The sequence below is a fragment of the Natator depressus genome, chromosome 1, assembly GCF_965152275.1.
Source record: "Natator depressus isolate rNatDep1 chromosome 1, rNatDep2.hap1, whole genome shotgun sequence".
NCBI lineage: Eukaryota > Metazoa > Chordata > Testudines > Cheloniidae > Natator > Natator depressus.
Window position 1 is genome coordinate 343,211,210 of NC_134234.1, and position 16,041 is coordinate 343,227,250.

The 16,041-nt window shown below is 50.3% G+C and overlaps 1 protein-coding gene across 2 annotated transcripts in view; it reads right to left on the minus strand.

Annotated features, from left to right (window-relative positions):
* The window catches only part of TSPAN33 (tetraspanin 33), a 30,618-nt gene extending 22,528 nt beyond the window's left edge, over positions 1-8,090 (minus strand). The window contains exon 1 of one of the 2 annotated variants that reach the window (XM_074942748.1): positions 7,923-8,041. In XM_074942748.1, the coding sequence (XP_074798849.1) occupies positions 7,923-8,030 (108 nt within the window). In that variant the 5' untranslated portion in view covers positions 8,031-8,041. Of the gene's footprint in view, positions 1-7,922; positions 8,042-8,061 lie in introns of those variants that run through there. The other variant, XM_074942749.1, reaches the window with a different exon arrangement.
* Positions 8,091-16,041: the final 7,951 nt, after the last annotated feature.

A 16,041-nucleotide genomic window follows, 5' to 3' on the forward strand; every position in this document is an offset into this window, starting at 1 on the left:
GGGAGGGTGGGGGAGGAGCAGGGATGGGGCATGCTTGGGGGATGGGGTAGAAAGAGGCGGGGAAGAGGGGGAGCAGGGGTGGAGTGGGCACAGGAAGAGGTGGAGGGGGGACAGGGTCTGGAGCTGAGCAGGGGTTGAGCACTCCCGGGGAAAATTAGAAGTCAGGCTGGGGAGTCCCCGAAAAATTTTAAATCAAAATGGGGGTCCTCGGGTTGCTAAAGTTTGAGAACCGCTGCCTTCGCGGATTCATTTTCTTTTCAAATATTTTGAACAGACTGACGTTACAGGGGTTACAAAGACATCTTCCATGGAGGCAGTTACGCAAGTTACACACGCAGCCTCTTGCCAGTGCTTAAAGTCATCCCAAAAGAGCAGGGGACCTGTTACCATCTGGGAGCTTCCGTAAAGCCAGCGCTGAATGTGGGCTCTTCACCAACATGGCTCTATTTTTAATTATTTTTAGGGGACAGGCATGCGCCCCCGCCCTGAATCAGCTGACCTGGGGTTTAAAAGTCTAACAAGCCACCTTCTGACAGCATGTCATGGAGAAGTTTATCTAAACAAAAATAAGTCAGTGGCCAAGATTTTCAAGCGAGCTAGTGATTTTGGAAGAGTGGGAAGTTTAAGACACCCGAGGACACGTCTGTATTGCAGCCGGGGGGAAACCGCAGCCACACTTGTGTTAGCACGCACGTTGCAGGTCCAGCGGAGAGGAAGGCTAGCCACCGAGCTAAGCCTAAGAGGCTGGGTGGGCTTGAACTCGGGCATCTCGGCTGGCGCAGCAACATCCACACGGCTATTTCAAACCCCAGAAATGTGAGTCTGCGCAGCTGGGCCGGGCAGCTCGCTGCCAGCTGCCGCGTAAACATCCCTTCAGCCCCTCTAGGGAGTCAGGAGTTGGACGTGCCAACGGACATCAAGGACATCCAGGCAAACGTTTTCAAAAGTGACTTGTATGATTTTGCTCCTCCTCTCTGCCCCACTCCCGCCGCGCCCCCCCCAAATCTATGGATGTTAATAGCTGGTAAAGGGAGCAGGGAAGGGACACACAAAAAAACCAAACCCCATAGGCTAGACCAGGGGTGGGTAAACTTTTTGGCCCGAGGGCCACATCAGGGTTGCAAAACTATATGGATGGCCGGGTAGGGAAGGCTGTGCCTCCCCAAAACAGCCTGGCCCCCGCCCCCATCTGCCCCTTCCCACTCCCCGCCCCCTGACTGCCCCCCTCAGAACCCCCGACCCATCCAACCCCCTCGCTCCATGTCCCCTGACCGCCCCCTCCTGGGAGCCCCTGCCCCTAACCACCCCCCAGGGCCCCACCCCCTATCCAGCCCCCACTTCTCCCTGTCCCCTGACTGCCCCAACCCCTATCCACACCCCCGACCGCTCCCCTGGGACTCCCCCGCTCCCTGCCCCCTTACCATGCCGAAGCCAGCCACGCTGCACGGCAAGAGCGGCAGGCCAGAGCGCTGGTGGTGTGCTGAGGCTGCAGGGGAGGGGGGACAGCAGGGAAGGGGCCGGGGGCTTGCCTCCCCGGCTGGGAGCTCAGGGGCCAGGCAGGATGGTCCCGTGGGCCGGATGTGGCCCACGGGCCGTAGTTTGCCCACCTCTGGGCTAGACAGACCTTAACGCCCCCTCAGACATCGTGCATGTCTGGTGCCTGCCTATTTCTGCAAGTCTGTTTTGTCTAGTTAAGCTTGTAAGCTCATGGGGCAGGCACGGTGTCTTCCTCGGTGTCTGTACAGCCCCTCGGACTCGGACGTGCTAACACACTGGGAAAATACAATCCCAAGGCGGCCGTCTAGGATGGCGGGAAACAATAGACAATTTAACATTCAGAGCGTCTGGGGAGAAAGCTTTTGTTAGCGGCAATATACAAAATACAGCCGCTCTGCAGAGTCTGGGTGGGTTTGTTCTTTTACATGAAGCCCTAGCCGCTGGAGGAGATAATTTCACACACTTCTCAGTCTCCACTGCCCCCCCCACCACGGGGATGCATGGAACCCAGTGTATGTCTACAGTGCAAAGAAAAACCCACACAGCGACTCAGCCCCTGGATCATCTGACTCAGGTTTGCAGGGCTAAAAAAGCAGAGTAGAGATTTGGGCTCAGGCTGGAGCCCGGGATCTGAGACCCTCCACCCTCGCAAGGTTTCTCAGCCCGGGGTTCAGCACAAGCCCCAACTTCTACATTGCTTTTTTCGCCCTGCAGCCTGAGTCCTGTGAGGCCAAGTCATAGAATCACAGAATATCAGGGTTGGAAGGGACCTCAGGAGATCATCTAGTACAATCCCCTGCTCAAAGCAGGACCAATCCCCAATTTCTGCCCCAGAACCCTAAATGGCCCCCTCAAGGATTGAACTCACACCCCTGGGTTTAGCAGGCCAATGCTCAAACCACTGAACTATCCCTCCCCCCACAGGTGACCTGGCTCTGAGATTCGCTTCTGCTGATCTTTTATGGCAGCGTAGACAGACCCATCGTGACCTGCTCAGAAAGCAATGACCAAAGGCAGGTCTGCAGGGCAGAGATAATGGGTTGATTCTCGACACCGCGGAGGACCACAGTTCCCACTGAAGTCCATAGGGGCTGGGGGCACCAGCCTATCTGGGAAACAGTCCCTAACTTTCCCCTTGCTGCTGTAACTCGGCGCTAAGCTGGGGTCAATCCTCCGCATGCAATTCTCTCGTCCGGGTTTGCTCTTCCAAGCACCTAAATCTGCAAGGCTGATGGCGACTCTGATTAGCTCGCCCTGCTGAGAGCAGAACCACATCACACCAAGCCCTGTGTGTAGAGGATTGGGGTGAAAGAAACTGAGAATTTTCCCTATTACAGGCCCTTAAGTTTTACAAACTGCATCCAAGTCCCCGCACCTCCCCCCACTATAGAGAAGATTCTACAGCTCGATTCTGCAAGGGGAATTCTATACAGATGCTTCCCTCTCCGGCTTCTGCATTTCTTTAACTGCATTCAGGTGGCCGCACTTCCCCAAAGGGGCCGGGGAACAGGAAAGCAGGTCCCTCTTCCTCAAACTGCCAAGAGTGCCTTGATGGGACTGCACGGGGTATGGAGGGCCCAGGATTGGGCAGGAATTGGGCGGGAGGGGGGCTGTATTAATATTCCCAGCTGTATTAATATTCACTTCACTGCAAGCAAAGCTCTCTCCCGTGGAAGTTAAAATAATCAAAGCCACCCATTCAGTGCATCTCATTACAAAGCCAGCGGAAAGCGAGTCATGCCCGTGGGACTCAGCCGATCCCTGCCACTTTCCTCCAGGGGCCCCGCCTCTGCCCCAAGCCCATTACACTCCTCTGTTCAGCTGCCAGAATTGCTCATTAGCTATATAAGGTGCTGTAATCTGCATCCCGAGGCTGGGGCGCGCCCTCTCCGTTGGGCAGCCAGACAGAATATAATTCAATTAGCGGCCCGGCAGGGAACACAAGCCAGGGTTTCCACTTAAGGACAGGACTCTGCCCGCCCCTGCTGAGAACCGAATCGTCGTTACACACCAGAGCCCTGCTCCATGGGTTAGTTCAGCCCATATGGGAGGGCTTCCCCCATGAATGTATCCCCCTGCCGTGGGTGCCACTTGGCGTAACCTCTAAACCTAACCAGCCTGATTTAACTCTTTACTTCCTACCCGTGCTATTTGCCATGAGTGTGGGGGGATGGAGGGGTGTGTCAGCTCTGTGACCTGTCAAAACCTCCTCCCCAGGCAAGCCACATAAAAACAATCACGCTGACAATTGACTGGATTAGATGAGCTGTGAAGGAAAGTGCCAGGCAGGTAATTGGATAACGCACGCAGCAGTAATTATGGTGCTTGCAAGCCGCACAGGAAGCCCTGGCACAGCTGGCTCAGCCTGGCAGCTCTCTGCTTAGACACATGCAAACAGCATTTCTTTTGGGGTGGGGGTTTTGAAGCAGGGGGCCACTCCTTCACTCCCCCCCAATCACGTTTTCCATCCCCACCAGCCAACGGCCCCCAAATTCCCATCATTCTCTTGGGACACGCAGCGAGGACAGGCTCCACAGGGATGTATGAATTCAGAAGGCCGGTGGTGAGGTCTGCAATGCTCATCCTGGCCTGCTCCAGCCCCCAGCATTTCTGCAGCATTACAAGGGGGCAGACGGGGGGGGGGGGGGGAGAACGGGGACTCCTGCACACGCACATGGAATTCATTTGCACCTTTGACCAGGAATTGCTGTGCCCATCTACAGCAGCAGTGTCAGCTAACCAAGGGGCAGGGCTGGTGGGCTCTGAAAGGAGCCCCCCTCAGCCCAAGGACCTTCTGAGGGACACCGGTTCCTCTTTGCAAAGGGGAAGTGCAACTACTACCATACTGAGCCTGGACATTTTGCCACCACTGTCCCGATCTCTAGATCACAGCGCGATCAGGCCGGAGAGAAGCGTCTGGAGTGAAAGCCCATCAGACCAAACTAAGGACAAAGAAATAAGCACAGCACAGGGATGTGCCTTATGAGAAGAGAAGGCAAGAAACTGCCAAGAGCTTGTCTTCCTCCATGCACTCTTCTCTCGGGCTGCAGATTCCCTTTGGCCCAGATCATGCCAAAGCTGCACCCACAAGGCTGAGGTTTGTGACAGAAGTCCCCCTTACTAGGAGGCCAATTCGGCTGGGTATGGAGCCTTTATCAGAGCAACCCTCATCTGACCTCGTTGCACCTCCTGGCAGAAGAACTCTGTGTTCTTTGCAAGGGACAACCAGTTAATCCTCAACTCCTCTGAGTCAAATCCCTGTTTTCCTGGCAGGGAAAGTGACCTACTGTGGCCTGCGGGCAGGTGTATTTAGAGCTACACTTAAAAGTTTTGCTGGAATAGCTATGTTGGTTAGGAGTGTGAACAAAAGAATAAATACACCTCTGAATAATACAGTCATGCTGGCAAAACCCCAGTGTAGATGCAGTTATATGGTGGGGTGTAAGTCCTTTTGCTGGTATACCTTCTTGTGTAGGCAAGGACTGGGAGTCCAATAGCATAGCCAGGAATATAACCCGACTCACAGGTCCACCAGCTCTGACCACTAGACAGCGATGTAGATACTCACTGAAGAGGGGCCCCCTACAAACAGATCAAGGCAAGAAAGCTAGAAGCAGAGGGTTCTGCTAGACTGCAATTACAGGGGGCTTTTGGGGCAGTTCCTGGCAAGCTACAAGTGACAACCCTGTGAGGTCTTGCTTCCCAGTTAGAGGGCCGCTCTAAGGATCTCAGCTATTAAAGAAAATATCATTGGCCAAGGAAGGGTTCGAAGTGCATTGGGGGAGATATGAGCTGGTCCAAGTCCATTCAGACGCATGAGATCAACTAGTGTAACTACCATATTCGATGCTTCCTCCTCTTCTTGGCATTTTACAGGGAGATGGTTAACACCATAGTGTTCAGAGGGGACAGGCACTGCACTAGGACTGCAGGGGTCAATGCAAAAGGAGGCCAGCCAGAGAAAACTAACCACCAATGGACGTGGGAGGCCATTGGGAAAGGAGATGGGACCTCAGCCCCGTTTCCAGGGGGCAGGCGTCCACCCCACAAAAAGTCACCTTCCTAACCAACCCTCTCAGCAGAGGCGACAAGGAACGAACGTGCCACGGAGACTGAGCTGCTCTTACTCCAAGGTGGCCCTGGACACGGTTAGAGAACATGGACAGGAGGCTGTGGGAAGGCTGCCATTGTCCACGCGGTCCCTGTTCGGCAGCTAGGCACCACAGTACGCGAACGCGCGTGCATTGCTAACACAAGACCCCCGCTGGCATGCGGCTCAAAGGAGCTCCTCTGAAGCCCCGCCAGTTTACAGGAATTTGCTGGGCACAGCTGTAAGGTTCATAAGTTCATTGGGAAAGGCACATCTGACCAAGGAGCTGTTTACAAGGCTGACCAGGTAGAAAGATCTGCTCCGATTTGTCCTCTGGCCTGTGTCTATCCCTTCTCAGACACTGTGGTCACCTAGCAAAGGTATTCTGACTATGGCAACTCCATTGAGCGCTGAACACTTGGCTGAACTATACCAACCTGGGAAGAAAGAGAGCAAAACAGCTGAACCGCAAAGGATATTCTACATGGCACCAGCTTCACGCAACAGCACTGGAAACAACCAGCCAACCTGACGGTGCCTACAGGGTAGGGTTGGGCATACAGTCCGAATTTGTAGTCATTCTAAGCTCTAAAAGCACCTTCTTCTTACCCCAAGACATTACTCCAGTTAGTAAAGTGAAGTCACCATTGATATTAAACAGGCCATGTCAGCTAGAAATACAGTCGATTTAAAAATATTCTAAGTAGCGTCCCCAGCGTTGCAGTGTAGCAATCACATTTTCCTTTAAAAATAAAGAATCTCTCGGTCTCTAGCCTGTCGTTCTCAAGAAAACCCCCACAAAGTAGAAGTGGAAACTGACGTATAAGACAGGAACAAAGCTCCGCAGTGGGTTTAAAAAACCACCAAGGGATGTGTGATTTTTAAAGTCAACGTCCCTGTAAATTCTACAGACTTTGAAGGGCAAGGAGAGCCATGGATACATTTTTTTTCTCCTTACCTCCCTTAATTAAAAGGCCTTTTTTGAAGGGGGGGGGGGGGAAGAAAAGAAACGAAACGAAACCAGACAAGTATACGAGATATGGGAACAAGTCACCCGATAGCTGACTGGCCCCCCCATTCCACAGCCTCAATCAATGCAGCACCACGTAGGTGCCTGTGTAATAGAAATGCACAGAGCAACGAACATCAACAGAGACTAAAGGTGTCCAATTTACATTCAGCTGGTTATCCAAAGGGCCAGCATACCCTGACATGACGCCACTGCTGATAATGGCTGAAGGTCCATGAGAAAGAGTTCTGTCCAACTACTCACACAGCATGCGAGACATTTGCTTTGCATGTTCCCCCCCTTCCCCCCCGCTTTTGACCGATTTCACACAATAATCAAAGTCTAAGTCTAAACAACCACCAAACGTATAAATAGGCCCCTTTAAGTGTAGTGTTATTTGCTGTTCCCCAGTTCTCAGCCAAGTTCACACTAGGTTAGAGTTGCTGTCTTTAGAACAGTATCCAGGCTGAACGAACTGATGCGATCACTATTCAGGGACCTTTCAGATATTATTCTAAGCTCCACTCCCTTCTTAAAGGGATACATCTCACAACGTAGGTTAGAGACAATCTTTACCATGCGTGCACCTGTGTTGGAGGGAGTGGGGGAGACTGACAGTTTTACGAAACCTACCGAGAACAGAAATGCATTTTGTTTCTGGTTTCCTGGATTTTAAGATTCCCTGCTGGGAAACCGGCCACAACAGCTTCATGCTAGGGTGCAAGAGGCCAGCCATGGAGGGCACTGGCTAAAGTGAAGCCAGTCCTCTTTCAGGTGCAGGTGAAGTAAATGAGAATTTACCTCCTTCTTTCGGTTTTCCTTTCAGAAGCCCAGGGAAGGGTTTTTTACATGTACAATTTTTGTCAGGACAGCATCCTGGCGACTAGGTTTGTTCAGAATAAAAATATCAACCCCCCCCCCCACCCCAGCCAAAATTAATGAACAAGCAGAGAGAGGGGGAAGAAGAAGGAAAGTGTCTTTTCCTCTATTACATGGATAAAAAGAAACTGACCGTGCTCCTTAAAGAGCTGTGAGCCCTGTTTGGAACTGGGATGAAAGGAACATTAGCTGGGTTGGATTTTATGGGGGTCATTTTCCTCCACCCAAGGACCGTCTCACCGCTCTCCCCTCCAGATCCCCCCACACCTCTGCCCTGAGGGCTCATCCCAGGCATGGCAATACCCTCGGGCCCCCCATGCCCTGCTGGCCCCCCACGCTCCAGGCAGGGGAATCACCCCCTCAACCTCCGCCATGCCCCCCACACTCTGCCAAGGGACGGGGCTGGCTGCCCCTGTGCCCCCCGCCCCGGGTCTCGCCCCCACGCACCCAGAAGAGCAGGTTGAAGAAGAAGAGCAGGTACTTCACCAACGGGCTCACGAAGGAGAAATCCTCCCCGTGGGGGCCCGCGGGGGGCCCCGCCAGCCGCCTGGGCATGGCCCCGGGCCCGCCCCGCCCGCTCACTCACTCACTGCCGGCCCATGGGAGCCGGGGCCGCCCTGGCCTCCCGCAGCCACCGCTCGACCCCGAACGCCAGCGCCAGCTCCCCAGCTGGCAGACCCCAGCCTTGCCCCGCCCACCTTGCCCGCCCATTGGCCCGGCTGACCCCGCCGCCTGCCTCCCTATTGGTCGCTCTCCCCCCCGTCACTCCACGCCCGCCGCGGCCCCGCCCTGCTCAGAACGCTCTGTATCCATCCCGTCTGGCAACACCTGCGAGGCGAGGCAGGTCTTAAAGGGGCAGCGCCTGCTTCCCAGGGGCGGGGAGGGCAGGGGAAGGGCAGAGACTCAGAAGGGTGGGGGAGGGGAAAAGTTCTTAAAGAAGCAACGTGCCTTCTGCAGGTCCAGGAGAAGGGGAAGGGGTGCCCGTGCCAGACCAGCTCAGCTGGAAAAGGGGAACACCACTGGAGTCCATGAATGCCCTTTGCCCAGAAGGCTGTCGGCCTAGCTGCACGGGGATCTCGGGGCAGCTGCCACTGTGCAAGATGCGGCTGCAGTACCCGCACAGGAGCGTGCTCGCGTTCGCTGCCAGGGACAGCCAGCAGTGGTTCTCAACCTTTCCAGGCTCCTGTCCCCCTTTCAGGAGTCTGATTGCGTACCCCAAGTTTCAGCTCACTTAGAAACGACTTGCTTACAAAAATCAGACATAAAATACAAAGGTGTCACAGCACACCCTTGCTGAAAACATGCTGATGTTCTCATTTTTACCATATACTGGTAAAACAGGGTGGATAAAAATCAATGATTTTTTAAAAAAAATATTAAAAAAATTGGATTTTTTTGATAAAATGCTTTTTGAGGAAAAAAACCTGTCTCAAGATAGTTTTAATTAAGATACATTATAGCTCAAAGATATCTTATCATAGAATAGGGATTATAAATTCTGATTCTACTGTATGAGACAATATATTCATGTAATGTTTACGAAAAGTTTTGTAAATGAGTTCCAATATGTAAGGGGACTGTTGCCCCCTTACTAACATTCAGTGGGGGTGTTTTGGTTGGCTAGCTCCCAGTACTAAAAGGGGAAGGGTCTATGGGAAACCAGGACCCTGAGACTCATAGTCCCCAGGAACAATGGGGAGAGGCCAATGCTCCTGGTCAGCCTGAATGACAGGCTAATCAGAGAGTCAGGAGGCCAGGGAGGTCCCGTCCTCGTCCTCCGTGTGAGCTGGATTTGCCTGGGTCAGACAGAGTGGGGCCGAGCTAAGGAGAAGCAGGGGCCCAAGCTGAGCTGGGGAGCAGAGCTGTGCCAGATCCTGAAGGACCAGAAAAGCAGCCCAGAGAGAGCAGACCCTGTCCTGGGAGCAGAGCTGCAGCCCCAAAGCCAGAGGCACAGCCCAGAGAGAGCAGACTGGCCCTGGGAGCAGAGCTGCAGCAACCAGAGCCAGAGGGGCTAGAGAAGCAGCCCAGGAAGCAGGTCAGTGCTGGGCGCAGAGTCACAGAAGCAGCCTGCAGAGCAGACCTGTCCTGGGAGCAGAGCTGCAGCAACCAGAGCCAGAGGGACCAGAGCAGCAGCCCAGGGAGCTGGAGGCAGAGCAGCAGCCCGGCAGAGACCGAGTGGTGCAGCTGGGGCTGGAGCAGTCCGGAGCCGGGTGTCGTGAGCAGCTGGAGAGAGCGAGGGGGACCCTGGGCAGCGGGTCCAGCACAGGGAGACATCTCAGCCAAGAGGCTCTGAAGGCCAGGCTTGGATCGTAACTCCGACAAGGCGGGGTTGACACTGGGAAGAAGGGTCCTGCCACTTAGAGCCTGAGAGCGTGTGGCCACCACCAGAGCGAGTGTCCAACCCACAGCATCCCTGCAGCACAGCCAGGGCCTGAGAAGAAGGCCTGGGACTTACAAGGAACAGACTGTGAACTGCCCTGACATTCCAGAGACACTGTTTGTGATGTTCCCTGCCACAGAGCGGGGTGATGTGTTTCCTTTAACCATTCCCATTTTTCCTTATTCTTTTTACAATTAATTGTTGATTAAATAACTTGCATTTGCTTTAACTTGTATGTAATGATCAGTGGGTCAGAGAAGTGCCCAGTGCAGAGAGAGTACCCCAGAGTGGGGACACCCTAGCCCCTGTCCTAGGTGACCACAGCAGGGTTGGGGGTCGAGCCCCCCAGGAATCCTGGGCCCAGCCTTGTTGGGGTTACGAGGACTCTGCCAGACAGGAGAGTGGAAGGGGAGTCCTCAAGGGCAGGGAGGCCACTGGGTAAAGGAAGTGGGAGCGAGGACTCAGATCCTTTCGCTAGCCCCCTTCCCCAGGGTAGTGCAGAAGCCAGGAAAGTTCCCCACAATAGTGGGACTATTGCCCCGCTTACAAATACTTCATGGGTTAGGGACCCAATTTTATGGGGTTCCAGCAGCTTCTGTATAGATTATTTAGGTTAATCTTTCTATCTACCCAATGGGACTCAGTGCTCAGTCTAGAATTTACCCTCAGAGATGCTTAGTTTTGCAGTTCTCAAACTCTGGATTTGTGTCTCCAGAGATAACATGCTTGTTAACCGCAAAACTGTTCTAAAATAAATAAATATAGAGAGGTGAGAAATACTAGACCGCAACCTTATTGTCCCTCTGAAAATTTGTGTACACAGAGTCAAACCCTTACCTCTCTCTAAAAGTGCAAAGTTTCAAAAAGTTCAATGAATAGAAGATTGTTGGGGGCAGAATAGATCTGGACAAGGAGAAGAAGTCTGGAGATAAATGTGAGAAGCGAGGGACATATGCTTGTTTTGTTAAAATATTATGTTTGCTGTTGAAAATAATCCAGAATACTTAATGTTGTTGTTTTAGTTAAATAAAACAATTTAAATGTCTGTCTGGTGATGTTCTCCTCCTAATACAGCATGGCAAGAAAATCCTCCAAATATTAATGATTAACTTGTTGAATTGGAGATAGTGCACCTCCCAATGACTTCATAAATACCTGCTTCAATGACCTTTGATAAATGAAATAACCAATCATTCATTTTATGATATAGCTGTAAAACTAATCTGAAAAGTTTTCAAAATAAATCACTGTTTAAAAATGTATAGCGTGTACCTTCTAAAAATGAAACCTACATCTATCTCTGAGTTGTGAAGAATATGTATTAAGGTTATAACAACCAACAAGAATGCACTTCTGTATAGAAAACCATGATTAAATCGAGTCTTCCTGACTAGTGATTTAAATCATGATTTAAATCAATTTGATTTAAATCAAATCCACCCTGTTGTAAAATAAATGGATTTGAATATAAATATTGTACTTACATTTCAGTGTATCGTAGATAGAGCAATATAAACAAGCCACTGACTGTATGAAATTTTAGTTTGTACTGACTTCGCTAGTGCATTTTATGTAGCCTGTTGTAAAACTAGGCAAATATCTGGATGAGCTGATGTACCCACTGGAAGATCTCTCCGCCTTCGTCTGCCCCCCTCTCCGCTTCGTCTTTCTCCCCCTCCTTCTTCCCTCTTTCTGCTTCTGCTCTTCTGCCTTACATGTCCCTGCCAGTCACTATGCGTACCCCTGGTTGAGAACCATTGCTGTACAAGACACAGGCAGAGACTATCCCTGCACTGCGACACTTACAGTTTAACAGAAACAGTGGTCACTCGGTAGAGTGAGAGGGCTATGGAATTGACTTGTTATCCCAATCCTAAGTGTTCAAAAAAAATCACACCTCAGACTCCAAAAGAGATTGGCTTAAAAATCATTAAAAATAATACAGTTTTGGGTCTTTTTATTTTCCTTCTGATTTCTGAGCTTCCAGGGGTCATGTCTGTAAGTTTTTCTCTCCAACCATGACCAAGGTGAGAAATGTACTTAAAAGAAAGAAGAAAAACAAATGAGATTCTCACATCATCACAGGCCCCTAGGGGCTAGGGCTTTAAGAACATCAAACATCACCTGGCAATAAATGGCAACGACCGGCAATGCCCTGGGATGCCCGGAGTAAGGGATCACCCTCTCTTGATCCTCACATGCTTCCACAGATTCTCCATTCATTTAAGCTGTCAGAGAGCCACCGGCTGCCCCCAGGATAATTTGCTATTTAGAGCGCTCTTCTACACAAGAGATTGGCCAGTGGGAGACCTGTGAGCCAAATTCCTCTCATGGAAGTTCTACAATGGGGATCAAAGCTACCATCATCTTAAATGTGGAGTAACAGTGTGCAAAGAATACAGGTCCCAGTCTGGTGTTCTAGCCCTGCTGTCTCTGCCATCTGCTATATCGCAGATGATGGTTCTGCTCCAATTTAGGCACGTTTGCTGTGCATATTGCTGCTAACGATTAGCCTCCCTTGTTAATGGAGCAGAATAACCTGAGTTTCATGCCTGCCGACAACTGCAAAGTCCATATGGTGGTGGTGTGCACAGCGCCTGACAGCCAGGAGGTCTGTTATGGCCGCAGATTATTACAACTCCTCTAACCCACACGTCCCTGCCAGTCACTTCTGCATTCAGCCATGAAGGAAACCCACAAGCAGAGCCTGATTCTCCTCTCAGTATACACCAGTCTAAAGCAGAGGAACTCCAGTGAAGTCAATGGGGGACACGGGTGTAAACCTGGGGTCAGGGAGTGGGACGCTTGAGCTTTCCTTGGCAAACTCTACCTCTGAACTCCAAAATCAAGGAACGAGTTTCTGCAGCAGGATAAAGACAGACTCCGGACGCCGCACCTTGAAATGGGTTAGAAAATCATTAAGGAACCAACAACAGATTTTTAAGCAAACCTGTTGCAACGTGCTGCAGGTTGTGATGTGTATATTCCCGCGTCTAGGGCACAGCCGCATTTAGGAGGTAGCAGAAGGATATTTCATACAAAATGGGTACAAATAAGTTTGAGATCTTCATTTCACTGCAAAGGCCATCGCTTCACACAGGGCCTGGAAAGCGATCTGAGACGCAGAACTTTATTTTGTAATTGAACTGTGTTAATGAGAGAATCACGACAGGGCCATGAGGCTGGTGACTTCAGCAATTCTGGGGCTCGAGCCAAGGAGATCCTAAGACAAAGCAGCCAAGGAGATTTTAAAGTGTTAGGAAACTTTTAAAATAAATGTAATTCCATACTCTCTGTATTTCTCTTCCCTCATTCTTTATTATGAATATAGTTGGAATCAGACACCTCCATTGCTGTCTGGGGCTCCACGGATGCCACGATGCTGGCCACAGATTGTCCTGCTCCAAAATCTCAGGGCCCTGACACCTGAGCCAGGAGTGGCAGAAGCACCCTACAGGTATGGGGGGGGCTACAGGCACCCGAACCGTGGCCCCATTCCCTGAAGCCCCACCCCCATTTGCTCCTCTCTGCCCCCTCACCCCCATCACTCACACTTATGGCTAGCATGGCCCCCTGGTCCCTCTGTTCTGGTGCCCTTGACCTGAGCTAAAGGAGAGTCTCCTTTTGGAGACACCGTACAGCCATGTCACGTAGGCCTTGGGAATTTTAGCAAAATATTCCCAATGAGTTATCGCCAGTGGGAATTTTTTTACTAAAAGTCCTTGCTGCAGAGTCTTTTGGGAGGCATTTTTATGAAAGGGATTTTTGATGTATCAGGGCTGTGTTTGGCTGGGATGACTTCTGCTTTGTTGTCATTTGAAATTTTGTATAGCCTTTTCTTTAATAAAGGAGAAGTGGCCTAAATATTGATGCTGTCCAACTGGCACAAAGCACATTGTGAAGAGAAATGTTTTTATATTCCTTTTAATGTAAAATACATTGATATGTCAACAGCCCCCAGAGAGGATGGGCGCTGAAATGGATCAGCATTATGCCAGTGCCTGAGAATCAGGATGTGAAACTGGTCTGAGAAAGAAGATGAAATTTACCATTCTGGACTCAGTATCCCAGCTGAGAAAATGCAAAAGAGTTAACGAAACTGCAGATGCAGCATTGCCCACTCTTGCAATGGTCTCAAGAGTCTTGCAATTGGGGTCGGGGCTGGGCGGGAGGGTTCTTAAAGCCCTTGATTGCTGGAATCATGTGGCTATCTGAAAATCTCAGCTTTCATTAAACAAAAAAAGTAAATTTCCAGCCCTCCTGGCTGCAGAGAAAAACCCCAGGGGGTGTGAACCCTAAAGTCTCCAACATCAGAAGACAAATAAAAAGAACCCCACATTTATGATTTTTTGAAATTTCAGCATTTTTGAGCCCATCTGAAGATGTCCAGGGTCTGACTCGTGATTTGGAGTTAGCAATACTGCAGAGGCATGCAGCAAAGTAAATGAGGTTTTAAACCACTCAGTTTGAACAATCTGGGGTGTTATTAGTAACAGACAAGGAATTTGGAGGTTTTAGGCTATAATTTTTACCTTGTGAGGATCACTTTAAAAAGATAGATGGAGGGTTGGGGTGAGGTCAGTTGGGGATTAAATCTAGGAACTCTGGCTCATTATTTATATCATACCAAAAGTGTCTCAATGAGCATTAAACGGGCTCTCACTCCAATTTCTCCTGCTGACCCGGATTGGTTACCTCACCACCTGAAAACGCTGTGCCAGGCTCTACATGGCTGAGTCATTCCCTTACCTGGAGTAAAATTAAACCTTGCACAGAGCTGCATTAATGGTTTTCTTTAATTACCTTTCTAAGTGCTTAGAGCTGAGAATTTCTCCATTGCTGTCAGCTCACCAGGCTGGTGCATTTTCACACAGGGCCAAGTGAATCCGGGTGCAGCTGATTCGACAGCTTCTTGGGGAGGGAAGGATGAGGCATGAAGTTGAACAAACCTGAGTCAGCAAAAGAAAGTCCCTGAGGATGGTTTATGGCTCTGCTCTGGTGCAAAACGATAACTCCTGGTTTGATCTTTTGTGTCATATTTTGGCCCATAAATCCGTGACTAAAGGCTGCAGATCATCCATATTTCAGCCTCTCGTCCACTGTCACGTGGCACTGTTAACCCAGCATTCATTACAGAGTCCAGTGGGAAGGAAACAGCCCGTCTCCATCAGGCTAGATTGCCTACCCCAGAATTACTCCCCAAAAGATCAAAGGGCTATAAGAACTGAAAGCTTCCTGCTAACCAACGCCCGATTTCAGGGTTCTGGGTTTCCCGTACATTCACTAATGACATCACAACTGACATGTAGAGCAGGACCAGAGTGAAATGCCTTACATTGCTTTAAGTTTTAGTGATAGCAACAATTATTTCCAGGGAAACACACACCATCGGACTCGTGTCTTAGGCCAGGTCAGCCACTTAGCACTAGGGGGCCTGAGTCTTCATTGTCCTGCGTCTTGTGTTGTCATTTATACCTGTGCACGAATGGAGAGTGTGGATTTTATAGCACTTTATACTCACTGGGCCCATAGTTTACAATGCGGGGGGGTTGACAACACAAAGTGTAAGGAAGTGGAAAATCCAGGCTGGAAATGGGAGAACATGATTTACTTTAGATTAAAGGGAAAAACAACACAAGAAGAAAGACCAAATGCACAGCTTCTGTGAGAGAGACCACAGTGTGTTTATTATCCTCTGGCCAACAGGCAGCATGGGAAAGGAACACAAAATGGCAGATGCCCCCAGCAGACTATTTGCAATTTAAAGGAGCAGTTACATAGTTACACTCCCAAGGTTGCTTTCTACTAACTCGATAGTAACTGTATCATAGAAACCGTATTACAGAGGATGAGGCACCAACCATAAGGACATTTACTGACTGTTCCTTAGTTAGAAAAATCATAGTCATCCTCATCATCCTCAGCAATCCCTTGATTCAAGGATGATCTCTACCACGGATTTACATATGGGTCCTGAGATGACCCATCTGGAGCCCCAGATCCGCCCGCAGCAGGTACAGACATTTCCTGGTGGGTCAGCTGCCTGCTGGGAGAAAGTTCTTTCTATGCCACATTTAAAACATAACTTTCCTTATTTGGGCTGAGATTTCCAGACTACCGTCCCGAACCTGTATAGAGCCAGTGCCAGGATCACAGCCTATGTCTGTCGGGTTTCAGAGATTTATC